General features: G+C 43.0%; 1 protein-coding gene across 2 annotated transcripts in view; it reads left to right on the top strand.

Moving 5' to 3' along the window:
• The window catches only part of LOC120994875 (arylsulfatase H-like), a 140,748-nt gene extending 128,285 nt beyond the window's left edge, over positions 1 to 12,463 (top strand). For both annotated transcript variants that reach the window (XM_040423746.1, XM_040423747.1), the window contains exons 7-10: positions 4,737 to 4,868; positions 5,609 to 5,771; positions 10,373 to 10,494; positions 12,075 to 12,463. In XM_040423746.1, coding sequence (XP_040279680.1) covers positions 4,737 to 4,868; positions 5,609 to 5,771; positions 10,373 to 10,494; positions 12,075 to 12,427 — 770 coding nt within the window. In that variant the 3' untranslated portion in view covers positions 12,428 to 12,463. The remainder of the gene's footprint in view (positions 1 to 4,736; positions 4,869 to 5,608; positions 5,772 to 10,372; positions 10,495 to 12,074) is intronic.
• The last annotated feature ends 4,141 nt before the right edge of the window (positions 12,464 to 16,604 follow it).

The raw sequence follows: 16,604 nt of genomic DNA, 5'->3' as shown, positions 1-16,604 counted from the left end.
TGTGTCTTCCTTTATTTTTGGAGGATCACAGACATAAAAAGAAACTAAGACAGGTTTGCCAGGATGACAATCTTGTGTGCCTCCGTGATTTTTTGCGGTCCCATTGACTTGAATGGGTCTGCGAACCGTTTTCCGTGAAAATAATAGGACAGGTTATATTTTTTTGACGAACTGGAACCACGGATCACGGACGCGGATGACAAACGGTGCATTAGCCGAGTTTTCAACGGACCCATTGAAAGTCAATGGGTCCGCAGAAAATCACGAAAACTGAACAACTGACACGGAATAAAACAACGGTCGTGTGCATGAGGCCTAACACAGGCAATGGCTTGTTTTAGCATCCAATTAGGGTAACCTAAGACGCAGAGGATGTCCCCTCGTCACAGTTACAGTCCTGGGGATAAATAGCTGATGGGATAGATCTCTGTACTGACCCCTGATATATTTATACATAGTAATTAGATCTCCCCTCAGTCGTCTTTTTTCTAAAGTGAATAACACTAATTTTGATCAACTTTTATGGTACTGTAGTTGCCCCATTCCAGTTATTACTTTAGTTGCCCTCCTCTGGACCCTCTCCATCTCTGCTATGTCTGCCTTGTTCACAGGAGCCCAGAACTGTACACAGTACTCCATGTGTGGTCTGACTAATGATTTGTAAAGTGGTAGGACTATGTTCTTATCACGGGCATCTATGCCCCTTTTGATGCAACCCATTATCTTATTGGCCTTGGCAGCAGCTGCCTGACACTGGTTTTTGCAGCTTAGTTTGCTGTTTGCTAAAATTCTTAGATCCTTTTCCATGTCAGTGTTACCGAGTGTTTTACCATTTAGTATGTACGGGTGACTTGCACTATTCCTTCCCATGTGCATAACTTTACATTTGTCAGTGTTAAACCTCATCTGCCACTTATCTGCCCAAGCCTCCAATCTATCCAGATCCCTCTGTAGTAATATACTGTCCTCTTCAGTGTTAATTACTTTACACAGTTTAGTGTCATCTGCAAAAATTGATATTTTACTATGCAAATCTTCTACAAGATCATTAATAAATATATTGAAGAGAATAGGGCCCACTACTGACCCCTGATGTACCCCACTAGTGACAGTGACCCAATCTGAGTGTGTACCACTAATAACCACCCTCTGTTTTCTATCCCTCAGCCAGTTACTTACCCACATACAGATGTTTTCTCCCAGTCCAAGCATTCTTATTTTATATACTAACCTTTTATGTGGTACAGTGTCAAATGCTTTGGAGAAGTCCAGATATACGACATCCATTGATTCGCCGCAGTCAAGTCTAGAACTTACCTCCTCATAGAAACTGATTAATCTAGTTTGGAATGACCGATCCCTCATGAAGCCATGCTGATATGGTGTTATTTGCTTATTTCCGTTGAGATGCTCTAACATAGCATCTCTCAGAAAACCTTCAAACAATTTACCTACAACAGATGTTAAACTTACCGGCCTATAGTTTCCAGGCTCTGTTTTTGGAGCCTTTTTGAATATTGGCACCACATTTGCTATGCGCCAATCCTGTGGGACATTCCCTGTCAGTATAGAGTCTGCAAATATCAGAAATAAGGGTCTGGCTATGACATTACTTAATTCCCTTAGGATACGGGGGTGTATGCCATCCGGTCCTGGCGATTTGTCTATTTTAATCTTTTTAAAGGGAACCTGTCATGTGGATATTTGATTATAATCTAACTAATTATATACACTCATTAACTACTAAAAAGTACCTTAGATGTATTTACTTACTGGTGTGACAGATGGTTACCTCATAATATACACACAAAGATGCCGCATGCCGCATGCTAATGAGCTGATTTGAGTCCAGCGTGATGTCAGTGAGTCCAGCGTATATTTAATTCAGAGATATAGCCACTCCCCTGCCCACCTGCTGCTGATTCATATGGAAAAAAACTGTCAATCAGCAGCAGGTAGGCGGGGAGAGTCAGGAGCTCATAAATATTCATGACTCATCATTATCAGCTGGAGCTTTTCAATACAAGATGTTGTCAGATTGACTGGGTCAATTAAAGAAAGTGACCCAGCATTTTGCTAAGAGAATCAGTCACTTTGCCCTTAGTTAGGACACCATAAAACTGGTGACAGGTTCCCTTTAAAGGGATTCTGTCACCAGGTTTCACTCCCGTCAGCTAAACATATGCTGATGTTCAGGGCCTCATCAGGATTCCTAATGTGGGCTTCTAAATGTGATCCGTAGCCTTATTTTGCAAAAAAACAGGTTTTACTAACCTGTCACTCAAAGAAATAAGGTGCCCAAGGGGATGTCAGGGGATGTCAAGGGATGCAAGGTGCCCGCCGCACCCACCGCCTTTCGTGCCCAGCGCCGCCTTTCCAGACTTCTGCACAGCCTCCTAATCCTCTGTGCTGCCTCTCGCTCTCCCTCCATCCCCCCTCCTCCCTCCTCCTGCTGTAAGATCTCGTGCGTGCACACAGGGCTCTGCCTGATGCGCCCGTGTGGACTTCTCGATTTGACTTCTTGAAGCGAAGTGTGCATGCGCTGGCACTTCGCTCAACCCAGGTATGACCTGCACTCTGGCGCCAGCCTCTCAGAGCCCTGTGCGCACCCGTGATATCTTGCAGCAGGAGGAGGGGGGAGGGAGGGAGAGCGAGAGGCGGCACAGAGGATTAGGAGGCGGTGCAGAAGTCTGGAAAGGCGGCGCTGGGCACGAACGGCGGTGGGTGCGGCGGGCACCTTGCATCCCTTGACATCCCCTGACATCCCCTTGGGCACCTTATTTCTTTGAGTGACAGGTTAGTAAAACCTGTTTTTTTAGCAAAATAAGGCTACGGATCACATTTAGAAGCCCACAATAGGAATCCTGATGAGGCCCTGAACATCAGCATATGTTTAGCTGACAGGGGTGAAACCTGGTGACAGAATCCCTTTAAGTCGCTGTTGTACTTCTTCCTGGGTCAGACAAGACACTTTTAATGGGGAATTTATTTTTACATTCAGCATTTCATCTGACAGTTTATTTTCCTCAGTAAGTACACTGGAGAAAAAAATATTTAACAGTTTTGCTTTCTCCTCGTCGCTCTCTGCGACTCCCCCCTCATTACTCTTTAAAGGGCTGACACCTTCAGATTTATACTTTTTAACATTTATATAATTGAAGAACATTTTAGGGTTAGTTTTACTCTCTTTGGCAATTAATCTCTCGGTCTCTAGTTTGGCCGCTTTTATTTGTTTTTTACATGTTCAATTTTTTTCCTTATACTTTTTTCAGTGCTTCTGTGCTACTCTCCTGTTTTAGTGATTTATATGCTTTCTTTTTGTCATTTATTGCTTTCTTTACAGTTCTGTTTATCCACATTGGTTTCTTTTTGTTCCTTAACCTTTTATTCCCATACGGTATGTACCTCTCACAATGAGATTTTAGGATGCTCTTAAAGATATCCCATTTTGTGGCTGTATTTTTATTTTTGAGGACTTTGTCCAGTGAGTTAGGCCTATGGCCTCTCTTAGTTGGCTAAATTTAGCTTTTTTGAAGTTTGGTATTTTTGTTGCTCCCTGTAGAAACGCTCTTTTGAATGATAATTGGAAGGTTATTACTTTATGGTCACTATTTCCCAGGTGTCCCCCAACCTGCACGTCTGTTGTTCTGTCAGGCCTATTGGTTAATACTAAGTCCAGTATGGCCGTCCCTCTAGTCGGGTCCTGAAACAGTTGAAAGAGGTAATTGTCTTTGGTTATTGCTAAGAACCTGTTTCCCTTATGAGATATACAAGTTTCATTTTCCCAGTCTATATCTGGGAAGTTGAAGTCCCCCATGATAACCACCTCATTATGATTTGCCACCTTGTCTATCTCGTTTAGTAGTAGATTTTCTGTGGACTCTGGTATATTAGGTGGTTTATAGTAAACTCCTATTAGTAATTTATTATTGTTTTTATCTCCATGTATCTCTACCCACAGTGACTCCACATGTTCATGTCCCTCACTTATATATTCCCGGAGTGTGGGCTTTAGACAGGACTTTACATAAAGGCAGACCCCTCCCCCTCTCCGGTTTTGACTATCCTTTCTAAACAGACTGTAACCTTGTACATTAACTGCCCAGTCATAGCTATCATCCAGCCATGTCTCAGTTATTCCCACTATGTCATAGTCCTCCTCACACATCACTAATTCCAGTTCCCCAGTTTTATTAGTCAGGCTTCTGGCATTAGTATACATACATTTGAGAGGTTTATGTATATTTTGTTACCCTACACCTTTACTTCTGAACTGTTCTAGTCTCTCCTTCCATTCCTCCCCCAGTCCCACTACCTTGCCCCCGGTCTCTATCTGCACTATCTTCCCATCCTATAATGTAATTTCCCTCCCCCCCAGTCCTTATTTTAAACACTCCTCCAACCTTCTAGCCATCTTCTTCCCCAACACAGCTGCCCCTTCCCCATTGAGGTGCAGCCCGTCCCTACGATAGAGTCTGTAGCCCATAGAGAAGTTGGCCCAATTCTCCAGGAACCCAAACCCCTCCTTCCTACACCAGTTCTTGAGCCACTTGTTAATCTCCCTAATCTCCCGCTGCCTTTCTTGTGTGGCCCGTGGTACAGGTAGTATTTCAGAAAATACTACCTTTGAGGTCCTTGCCCTAAGCTTTTGGTGATGATGACTTTGAATAAAGGAGCAGACAAGTGTTAATTACATAACAGACATACTAGCATTTTTATTTCCATCCACATTGCAGGGCAAATTCTTGAGTCTATTGATCAAGAAGGTTTAATAAACAACACACTGACTTACTTCGCATCTGACCATGGTGCATACTTGGAAGGAATGACAGGATGTCAACTGAGGGGTAGCAATGGAATTTATAAAGGTAAGGAAAACCAATCAATATTTTTTTTATATACATTGAACATTGTCTATGCTAAGGTTCACAATAAGACCATATCTTTGAAGGGGGCAATTGAGCCTTAAATATTTGTCACCTATCTCTTGGAAGGGTGATAAATGTTATGGTTGTATAGGTCCAACTGGTGGGACAACCATTGACTTCCAGAACAGCAGACCCTGGTCCCCTGTCTCCCTACCCTCAAGACGATTCTTAGAAGACATTTGAAGCTCCTTACTGTTTATATCAGTGCATTAGACTGTGAATGGAGTGGCAGGGTGTCTACTCAACTATTGCTTAATTCAGAATCCTTCTATGGTTTTGCCACTGGGCTAAACATGTGTGTGGGAGGTGGTTACTGATAATCGGTGGAGGTCCCAATGATCACACTCTAACATATTTTGCATTTATCACTTTTAGCAAACAAGTGAATGGGAATTGGTCCAAGAGACAAGGAACTAGTATAGAGTAGTCCTTTTGTCACGTTTATGGGGGCATCTATGGTCTGTGGCCTGTCCTTCCAAATGTATAGCACAAATTATATTATAGCTCTACATAATATACAGTATTTTAAAATTTGTCTTTGGCTTATCTGTTCATACATTTGTTCAAAAAAAGTGGGCACCTCTGCTCTATGCTATGCTTTTCAAGTGTTTATGATTACATGTCACTCATCTAATTATCCAGCTGTGCATACATATTCCTCTGGTCTGTGCACATAATAGGTGGTAAAGGTATGGGAGGATTGGAAGGTGGGATACGAGTGCCAGGAATCTTTCGTTGGCCAGGTGTTCTTCCTGCAAATACTGTTGTTGATAAATCAACAAGTCTCATGGATATTTATACGACAATAGCTAAGCTTGGAGGAGGCACACCACCACAAGACAGGTAAATAAACGTAATCTAGTGACTGTGAAATCAAGGTTCACTGTGACAAATCAGCAGATGGACATATAGTTTATACAGATTAGCGATAAGGATTCAGCTGCGTCTGTGTGTCTCGAAGATAAGGATTCAGCTGTGTGTGTGCGTGTCTTGAACATAAGGATTCAACTGTGTCTGTGTGTATCGAAGATAAGGATATAGCTGTGTCTGTATGTCTTGGAACAGAGCTCATCTCATGCACATATATCTGAAGTGTCTTCTAATGACACACCTACCCCACAGCAAAGTGTGACTGGTCCCACTTTCCTACACCACAGCAATGTGTGTTTGACGTGAGCTCTGTTCCGAGACACACACACACACACAGCTGACTCTTTATGTTTGAGATACACAGACACACACAGCTGACTCTTTATGTTTGAGTCACACAGACACAGCTGAATCCTTATCTTCGAGACACACAGACACAGCTAAATCTTTATCTATAAAGTGTCTAAACTACACTGCTCAAAAAAATAAAGGGAACACTTAAACAACACAATGTAACTCCAAGTCAATCACACTTCTGTGAAATCAAACTGTCCACTTAAGAAGCAACACTGAGTGACAATCAATTTCACATGCTGTTGTGCAAATGGGGTAGACAACAGGTGGAAATTATAGGCAATTAGCAAGACACCCCCAATAAAGGAGTGATTCTGCAGGTGGTGACCTGACCACTTCTCAGTTCCTATGCTTCCTGGCTGATGTTTTGGTCACTTTTGAATGCTGCCGGTGCTTTCACTCTAGTGGTAGCATGAGACAGAGTCTACAACCCACACAAGTGGCTCAGGTAGTGCAGCTTATCCAGGATGGCACATCAATGCGAGCTGTGGCAAGAAGGTTTGCTGTGTCTGTCAGCATAGTGTCCAGAGCATGGAGGCGCTACCAGGAGACAGGCCAGTACATCAGGAGACGTGGAGGAGGCCGTAGGAGGGCAACAACCCAGCAGCAGGACCGCTACCTCTGCCTTTGTGCAAGGAGGAACAGGAGGAGCACTGCCAGAGCCCTGCAAAATGACCTCCAGCAGGCCACAAATGTGCATGTGTCTGCTTAAACGGTCAGAAACAGACTCCATGAGGGTGATATGAGGGCCCGACGTCCACAGGTGGGGGTTGGGCTTACAGCCCAACACTGTGCAGGACGTTTGGCATTTGCCAGAAAACACCAAGATTGGCAAATTCGCCACTGGCGCCCTGTGCTCTTCACAGATGAAAGCAGGTTCACACTGAGCACATGTGACAGATGTGACAGAGTCTGGAAACGCCGTGGAGAACGTTCTGCTGCCTGCAACATCCTCCAGCATGACCGGTTTGGCATTGGGTCAGTAATGGTGTGGGGTGGCATTTCTTTGGAGGGATGCACAGCCCTCCATGTGCTCGCCAGAGGTAGCCTGACTGCCATTAGGTACCGAGATGAGATCCTCAGACCCCTTGTGAGACCATATGCTGGTGCGGTTGGCCCTGGGTTCCTCCTAATGCAAGACAATGCTAGACCTCATGTGGCTGGAGTGTGTCAGCAGTTCCTGCAAGACGAAGGCATTGATGCTATGGACTGGCCCGCCCGTTCCCCAGACCTGAATCCAATTGAGCACATCCGGGACATCATGTCTCGCTCTATCCACCAACGTCACGTTGCACCACAGACTGTCCAGGAGTTGGCAGATGCTTTAGTCCAGGTCTGGGAGGAGATCCCTCAGGAGACCGTCCGCCACCTCATCAGGAGCATGCACAGGCGTTGTAGGGAGGTCATACAGGCACGTGGAGGCCACACACACTACTGAGCCTCATTTTGACTTGTTTTAAGGACATTACATCAAAGTTGGATCAGCCTGTAGTGTGTTTTTCCACTTTAATTTTGAGGGTGACTCCAAATCCAGACCTCCAAGGGTTAAAAAATTTGATTTCCATATTATTTTTTTTGTGTGATTTTGTTGTCAGCACATTCAACTATGTAAAGAACAAAGTATTTCAGAAGAATATTTAATTAATTCAGATCTAGGATGTGTTATTTTTGTGTTCCCTTTATTTTTTTGAGCAGTGTATATACCCATCTGCTTAGCTCCTCCTGCTCTGTACCATGCTGCTCACAAATAGAACTACATACGCATCATGACAGGTTTCCTAAAGTTTATGTCACCTGTCGTTAAGACTGACTTTTCATGGTCCTGTGATACAGGTATTCGAAGGACAATGAGATTGTTAACCTGTGACTCAATCTAGATATTTATTTGTTCTTATTAATTAATGAATTTAAACCACTTGATGTTTTATGCTATATGATTCAGAATGCTTTTACTTAGCTCTCAGTAACATACATTTACGTCGCTGTGATCATGGGGGCGCAGTAGTTGTACCATGGAAAATAGGTGGAATCCATGGCACTCAGTATTTTGATGCTCAAAGGATTAATTTATTATTAAACATTCAGTAATAGGGTCCAGAACAGGTAAGATTGTAGTTAGAGTTGAGCGAATCGAAGTTGACAAAGTGGAATTTGATCCAAATTTAAGGAAAAATTTGATTCGCACCTAATCCGAATTTCCTCACGCTTCGTGATAAGGAATCCAATTTTTTCCTGAAATGGCTGCAGCATGTGTTAAGACATGAAGCAAAGAACTCTGGGAACAATGGATCACTCACAATCCCATGCATGCAGCCAATCAGCAGCAAGTCAGCCCCTGTGATGTCACAGCCCTATAAATAGCCTCAGCCGTTTTGGATTCTGCCATTTTCCAGTGTGCTTAGTGCAGGGAGAGACGTCAGCTGGTGCTAGGGACAGTGCTAGGAAAGACTGTAAGGAAGGTGTAGGGAAAGGATAGGGAGGAATTATCTACACTATAAAAGGAGAACAGGATCCAATAGGAGAGTGTACGGCCTGGGTAATAGGAGCGATTCTATTACACCTTGCTGCAAATTTCGTTGTTTGCACTATTCGTTTGCTTGCAGTATATGATACATCACCAATTCCAGCAAACCTTGCTTCTGATTGGGGTGCAAGTTCTGTGTGATACAGCCATTTGTGGGGTGTATTAATAGGAAAGATACGTACATCCTATTAGCTGTTCTGCGTTGATTTTACATTGTTTTACTTTTTTTGGGGGGGTTATTAATAGGGAAAAAAAGGGAAAAATATATGATATAATTGGCGTTCAGCTGTGAAGTTACATTCTACTACAGCCATTTACGGGGGTGTATTAATAGGATAGATGCGTACGTCATATAGCACATTTGACATACCTTTTGTTTGGTTCTGCCATAGTGGTTCTTGCAAAGACACATTACCCACAGTGACCATGTCTGGGACCCCCACTGATTCTGAGAATGATGAAACATAGTTCTGGACAGCACAGTAAGCAGGAAACACAGACAGTGAGCCCTGACTGGAATCCAGACCGTTATCCCTGCCTACTTGCAGTGCAAGCCCTAAGTGGCAAGTCTGCAACTGGTCGACGTACATTATCCTGTTCTGCTAAGTGCAAACAAACACACACATAGAGACGAGAAAACACAAAAATGTGGTCATACTGATAGGTCCAGGGACTCTGGCCCAATTAAACCAGAACACCATTTGCCCCTATGACAGGCAGGCTGAGCAGTCAATCAGCCATCAATAATCAAACACACCTAACCATAAATCTCACTCTTCTTCCAGCATGGATGCGCTGTGGGGACAAACATAATGAGCGCTCCATAAATATGGATGCGCTCACGTTACCAGGGGGAGTGGCTTAGACAGCGTGTGCAGCCCAACATTGCGTCTCACTTCTAACCTGGCTCTTCAGAGCACTTTGTAGTGTTTACTTTCATCTATTATTTAAAGAAGTTGTCCAACTTCTACAGTAAGTGGGTTTTAAATAACCCCCTCCCCAAGGACCTGTGAAGGGAAGCATACTTATCTGCTCGGTTATCTGCATCCATCCCAACATGTAAACTTTCAGCATAATGAGGGTCACATGTGCCATTGCAACAGTGACATGTCCTCAAGCAGCACGTCACAGCAAGTACATGTCACAGTTGCGTTCAGTCATTGACTGCAGCAGCACAAGTGACACCCCCCTCCCCCAAATCTATGTTGAAAGTTTATAGGCGGGGACGGAAGCACAGTGAGGACAGAGGTGGACCCACAAAGCTGGAACCGAGAAAAGGAAGCAGTTAAGTATGCTTCCCCTGACAGGTCCTGCTGTGTGGCAGGGGGGTTATTTAAAACCTAATTAAGCTGGCCATTCACATTAGTCTTTAGTTGGTCAAACCCACCAAGAACAGTGGGTTTGGCAAACACACTAATGTGTGTGGGAAACACTCGCCTGATCTTTTTGTTCTCCCGGGAGATAAATTGCCACCAGAAGTGGCAATATGTGTGAGGGACCCGGGCATTTGGGGAGGCATTTTAGGGGTTTGATAACCCCTTGAAGGTGTACTATGTATATAGGAAATCCGGGAGAGATAACTGTTATTGATTGTGTATGGGCAGCTTTAGACTAGATGAACCATAGGATCTTTTTCTGCCGCCATTCTCCTATGATTCTAATACATGTATTGACAATATATTATCTATGGTTTCAGAGTAATTGATGGCAAAGATATCATGCCACTTCTGCAAGGACTTGTACCTAACTCTGATCATGAATTTATGTTTCACTACTGTGATGATTACCTGCACGCAGTTCGATGGCAACAGACCAGCAGTAAGTACAGAAAATTATGTTTTGTATCTTTAAAACACAGAACATACTTCACATAGCTTTTAGTTCTGCCAAACTAGTACTTGCAGTACCACATTACCCCCATGTCTACCTGTGGGACCCCCAACTGATCTTGAGAATGAGAGAACACAGCTCTGGTCTACCACTGTAGAAAAATATGGAAACTGCCTTAGGTTCCATAATTTTTCTGACTTTTGATCAAGTCTTGGAAAGTGTCCACCATGAAGCTTTAGGGTTCCAGTTCTGCTGCCTTCTGTTGATTCTAGTTTTATTTGTTTTTTGTCCTTCATTGTGGCATAAGATAAAGGGGCCAGCTGTAGTTGTGCAGAGCCACACCTGGGTGTCCTGTTGTGCATGGAACAGTTCAATAAAGTGCACAGTGCTAAAACCAGCAATGTGTCTATGCTCAAAATGGTAACATTGGAAAATCCCATTAATGGCAGCCTATTCTCTGTGACATGGACTCAGGATGTCCACATGGGCATTTTGATTGTCTGAGCATTCACATTTGCTTAGATGGTATGAGTGTTCTACAGGCAGCTCTAGTAGGGCAATGACTGAGGACTTCCAAGTCCATGCAGTTTAAACTGAATATGTTACCAGAAAGTGATAAAAGAGCTAGACAACAGAAAGCCACTATCAGGATTTTTTTCCTACAACCTAAATGCACCCCTTTAACTTTTAGTCTCTATATCAGCTATAAGGTGTTTTTAATGGGACTGTGTTACCAAAAAATAACCCATTGTTTAAATCACATTTTTATGTTAAATATATATATTTTAAAATATTAGTGATATATTTAACAAAAAAAGTGATTTAAACAATGGATCATTTTCTGGTGACACATTCCCTTTAAGAACACATCATAGATGCTATAGAGACTAAAGCCTGAAGGATGTACTTTGGTTTGTTGGGGGGAAAAAATTGAATGATTCTCTTTCTTTTTTCCCAGATTTTTCCTATACTAAATCTGCATTGTGACATGGAGCCAAGTGTCCGTTTAGAGGACCTGATGCTGAACCATAATGAGAGCCCTTTAAATCAGCACTTGTTTAAACAGCCTTTACACGCACCAACCAAAACCATATGGGGTCAAACGATCATTACTACTATCATTCATCCCCCATACACTTTGTTTACACGGTGCAGACGACCAGTGGCCATTTTTATGCTTACCTATGGTAACTTATCTGATCAGCCAACAAACAAGCTTATGTTAGGGTTGGGTCAAACACAGGTTCATATTTACATAAATCCCATACAAATTTAACGGATGTGGATAAAAGACATTTAATGTAAAGTTGTCCCTAGTTTTGCTATTGGATTTATGAATTCATCTTATGCTAGTGAATGATGGTGTTTTTTTGGGGAAATGCTGATTATTAATTTATCTAATATAGTCATGAAAGCGACCCCAAAGTTGGAGGTTTTAAACAGGATTCTAGTGCTACCTATCAGATTTGTATAATGAAAAGATATATAATTTCCAGTTCCTCACAGACTTCAAGATCTGTCTGCAGTCATTAGGCATACATGTAATAATACGATATTTGTGTTATCAGGTGACACTGTTTGGAAGGTTCATTATATTTCTCCAAAGTTCAGTCCAGAAGGAGCCGGGGCATGTTATCAATCTAAGGCGTGCGCCTGTAGCGGTGAAAATGTGATCTATCATGTTTCGCCACTGCTTTATAATCTCTCCAGTGATCCTTCAGAGAAGAATCCTCTCCCTAATGATTCAGGACTATACAAAGAGGTGCTGCAAACCGTACAGAGGGCTGTTGAACGCCATAATGCAACTCTACAAGCAGTACCCCTGCAGCTGTATGGATTAAACAATGCATGGAAGCCTTGGCTGCAGCCGTGTTGTGGACCTTTTCCATTCTGTTGGTGCAAAGAAGAAAATTCTAAATAATTGTAGTATAAACATTTTAGCCATTAAATAAATAAAATACATGTAATAAATTCCTAAAATGGATTATAATACAAGTATAGTTTTAGTTACAAAGAGTTGTGGTAATGCACTTTGTAAAGCTATTGAAAATCTGCATCTAATTTTTAGTCTGTTTAGTCTTATTTTTAGGTTTTTGAAGCCATAGCTTTGTTTCTCAGCAGACATATACACTAAAAGGGTTGTCCCATCTTGGACATTGGAGACATATTGATAGTATATGCACCTAATGTCTGATAGTTGTGGGTCCCACCTATCCTTAGCTCTGCGTCTATCCTTAGAAGGGAGCCTGCAAAGTGACGGAGGGCATCTATCAGACATTGGGGGCATATCATAACAATATGCCCCCAATGTTCAAGATGGGACAACCCCTTTAACCCCTTCAAGACCCTGGTATTTTTTTTATTTTAGCATTTTTTTCTCCCTGCCTTCCCAGAGCCTAATTTTTTTTATTTTTTACTGCATATAGATGTATGAAGGCTTGTTTTCGGCAGAACGAGTGGCAATTTTTTTATGGCACCATATAATATTGCATATGATGTAGTAAAAGGCTGGAGAAAAAAAAATCCAAATGGTGTGAAATTGGGAAAAAAACTTTTCACCATAGTTTTACTGATTTATAGTTTTTTACAGCCTTCCTGATTCAATAAAACTGACCTGTTCCTTTCATTCAGTACAACTACAGCGATACCACATTTGTATAGTCTTTCTTGTGCTTTATTACTTATAAAAAATTAAAACATGATTTGTATTACCATATTCCGTAACTTTTTTTATATTTACCTTTATGAAGCTGTGAGGGGAGGATAGTGCTAATTTTTTGTGAGGAGATCTGTAGTTTTAAATGATACAATTTTGGATTGTTTATGCCTTTTTGATCACTTTTTATTTAATTTTTTTGAGGAGGTAACGCATTGAAAAAACAGCAAATTGACCATTTCAATGTTTTTTTCCATTGCGGCATTCACCGTATGAGATACAGTTGTGTTAAAAATAATAGCAGTGTGTTTAAAAAAGGGAATAAAGCTCAAAATCCTTCTAATAACTTTTATTTTCATACACACAAATGCATTAGGAACACTACACGATCTATTCCAAATCAAAACATGAAGAACAATATCAGCAGCATGCATGTCATCACTGTTGGGTCTGTAGGGTTTCTATTACTCTACTACACCTGCTAGTAAATTATTTGCCATGTAGAAATATCATTTGCACCAAAACAGTGATTGATAAGGTTAGTGATGTCTGACTGCTATTATTTTGAACACAGTGTACATACATTTATATTAAAATAGTTTAGCCATTTTGGGATGCAGTGCATATGATCTTTATTTTTTTTGTTTCAAAAATACAGATTGATAGTTTGGAGGGCACTCTACTTTCTGGTTCAGCATGGAGACAAACGCATATTCAACAACAAACCTTTAATTAAAAAGGAATAAATAAAAATTGTAAAACAGTAATAAAATATAAAAAAAATAACTACCGGTAATCCTAAATATACCTCTAATACATCATGATTATAAATACATTTTAATTGGTGACATCATGATTATTTCATATATACAGTACATAGCATACTAATTTTATATATACACAAATTAAAGAATAAAAAAGGAAAAATGAATAAAATATCAATATAATTGTGAATTCATAGATGTTGGATATTAGTGAAGAATGATTGATAAAGGAAAAAACAATTGATAAAAATTATAAAAAATTTCCAATAGTGGCGCTGTTTTATAGGCATGAATTAATAAATGAATCACTCTATAAATGAAAAGTATGAATCATCTCCAATGATATATTGAAATTAATTAATTGTGCTTGTATATAGTTTTTAATAATGATATCTGAATTCCATATTACTCCATGCAAGCACTAGTTGATCGAAGTCTCATTTGATATAGTTAATGTAATGGTGCAGAACCCCAAACAACCAGACAGAGTTTAAAGGGAACCTGTCACCGGTATTTTGTGTATAGAGCTGAGGACATGGGTTGCTAGATGGCCGCTAGCACATCCGCAATACCCAGTCCCCATAGCTCTGTGTGCTTTTATTGTGTAAAAAAACCTGATTTGATACATATGCAAATTAACCTGAGATGAGTCAGAGCTTGAAAATATGACTCTTCTCTGGTCACACAAGTGGAAGGCTGAAAAGTCAGCCTGAATTTGTGGGAGGGGCATCTTACCTTCTTAAGCTCCAGCCCCCAGCTCCTCAGGGCGCTTCTGTTCATACGCTGGATAAGGAGTCGCTTGCTCTGGTACTGCATCTGTGCATGTCGTGAGTTGCTTCATCTGCTTCGTTTCGTTTTCCATACACTGCCGTTCACGTCTTCAGGAGAGGTAAATAATGTGCAACGATGCTCCACAAGGGTCCCTCCAGCGGCGGTCACATACTTCCGGCTCCCTGGGTCGGCGTGCGTTCCAGCGTGGAACGCATGCCGATACACATTCCTGGTCCAAGCAATTTTTCACCTCCCTCCTGAGGCCGGCCTGCGGGTTACCCCCTCCACAAGGCCTCCCCCGTCCCGTCTTTTGCTTGGGCGCCGCTGCAGCCCGGCGTGCGTTCCAGCGTGGAGCGCACGCCGGAAATCCGCCGCCAGGCATGGGCTCCTGGTCACGTGTTCGGCGTGCGTTCCAGCTTGGAGCGCACGCCGGAAATCCTCCGTCAGGCCTGGGCTCCTGGTCACGTGTTCGGCGTGCGTTCCAGAGTGGAGCGCACGCCGGAATCTTCACTCAGGCCCGGCGGACTTAATCGACCTGGCGGCACCAGTGCGGCGGCTCCGGTGTAGGTAAAATTCTGTCCCCACTGGGTCCCTTCCCTTCTGAAAACACACGCCGTTTCTTGCCCCACACCCGGGTCTCCCGCCCCACTTACTACTCGGGACGGGTGGGCCCCGTCCCTCAGTCTACCAGTCCACATGGTCACCCCCCTGCACATTCCTTTACGAACCATATACTTCCGGGGCAGATGGCGGTGCGTTCCAGGGTGGAACGCACGTCAAAACAGGCCATACAAAGTAAGTAGGGGTATCTAGCCCCTGGGCAACAACGGCCCACGTCTAAAAACAGCCTCCAAAAAAAAATATATATATATATATATAAAAAATTAATAAATAAATAATAAAAAAAACTTCAGCAGGATTATCCAACAGCCAGCCATCTCATACGCACTCCCGTCGTGCCACGCAGCGCCAGGTGGGAGGAAGACAAAGTCATCCTCGGTCCCCTCATATAGGGGGAGGGCTCCTGGGTCCCCGCTGGGCTGGAAGGGCGCTAGTTTCAGGGCGGTGGTCAAAGAGAGCTGGGGGTCTCACCACGAGTAGGCTAGGTCATTATCACACGCCATACGCGATCAGCGGTCACTAAACGCTCACTGCAGTCATCTATTCTATGGTGGCGACAGGGCCACGGGATATATGTATGTGCTTCACGTTATATGCTGTTGTCTCCCTGCTCTACTGGTTCGCCCAGGCTCTCATCTACCTCTGTCTCCTGGGTCGCCCAGGCTCATACCTACCTCTGCCTCCTGGATCGCCCAGGCTCGCAACTACCTCTGTCTCCTGGTTCACCCAGGCTCATACCTACCTCTGTCTCCTGGATCGCCCAGGCTCACACCTACTTCTGTCTCCTGGATCACCCAGGCTCATACCTACCTCTGCCTCCTGGATCGCCCAGGCACGCACCTACCTCTGTCTCCTGGTTCACCCAGGCTCACACCTACCTCTGTCTCCTGGTTCACCCAGGCCTGTCATCCTCCTCAGTTATGTTCTCTTTCCCTTCCGAACTTTATGGATTTGTCCTCTCAGGAACGTGTCCTGACCGTTCACTTGTACGACATTTGGACCAAGGTCAGGTGACCCAAGACATCAGTACATTTAGTAGCCTCTAAGCCCAGGTACGTTACCCATACCATATCAAGCCTTCTCGTAGGCACCGGTCGTACTACGTTCCGATCACATATAGTTATTCGGGACCATTTCTTTCTTTACAGGTTAAGCATGTCACATGCTTCAGACATGGGGGACACCATGTCACTCCCTGGAACGTCCGTCTCAGGCCAGCCGGGCAACACGTCCCTGAGAAGCTGGACAATTCCCAGGCTCATCGCCGAACTCAATAAGAGGGGCAT

The sequence above is a fragment of the Bufo bufo genome, chromosome 3 (assembly GCF_905171765.1).
Source record: "Bufo bufo chromosome 3, aBufBuf1.1, whole genome shotgun sequence".
NCBI classification, from domain to species: Eukaryota; Metazoa; Chordata; class Amphibia; order Anura; family Bufonidae; genus Bufo; species Bufo bufo.
The sequence above is the reverse complement of the archived record's forward strand: the minus strand, read 5'-3'. Positions and strand labels throughout refer to the sequence as shown.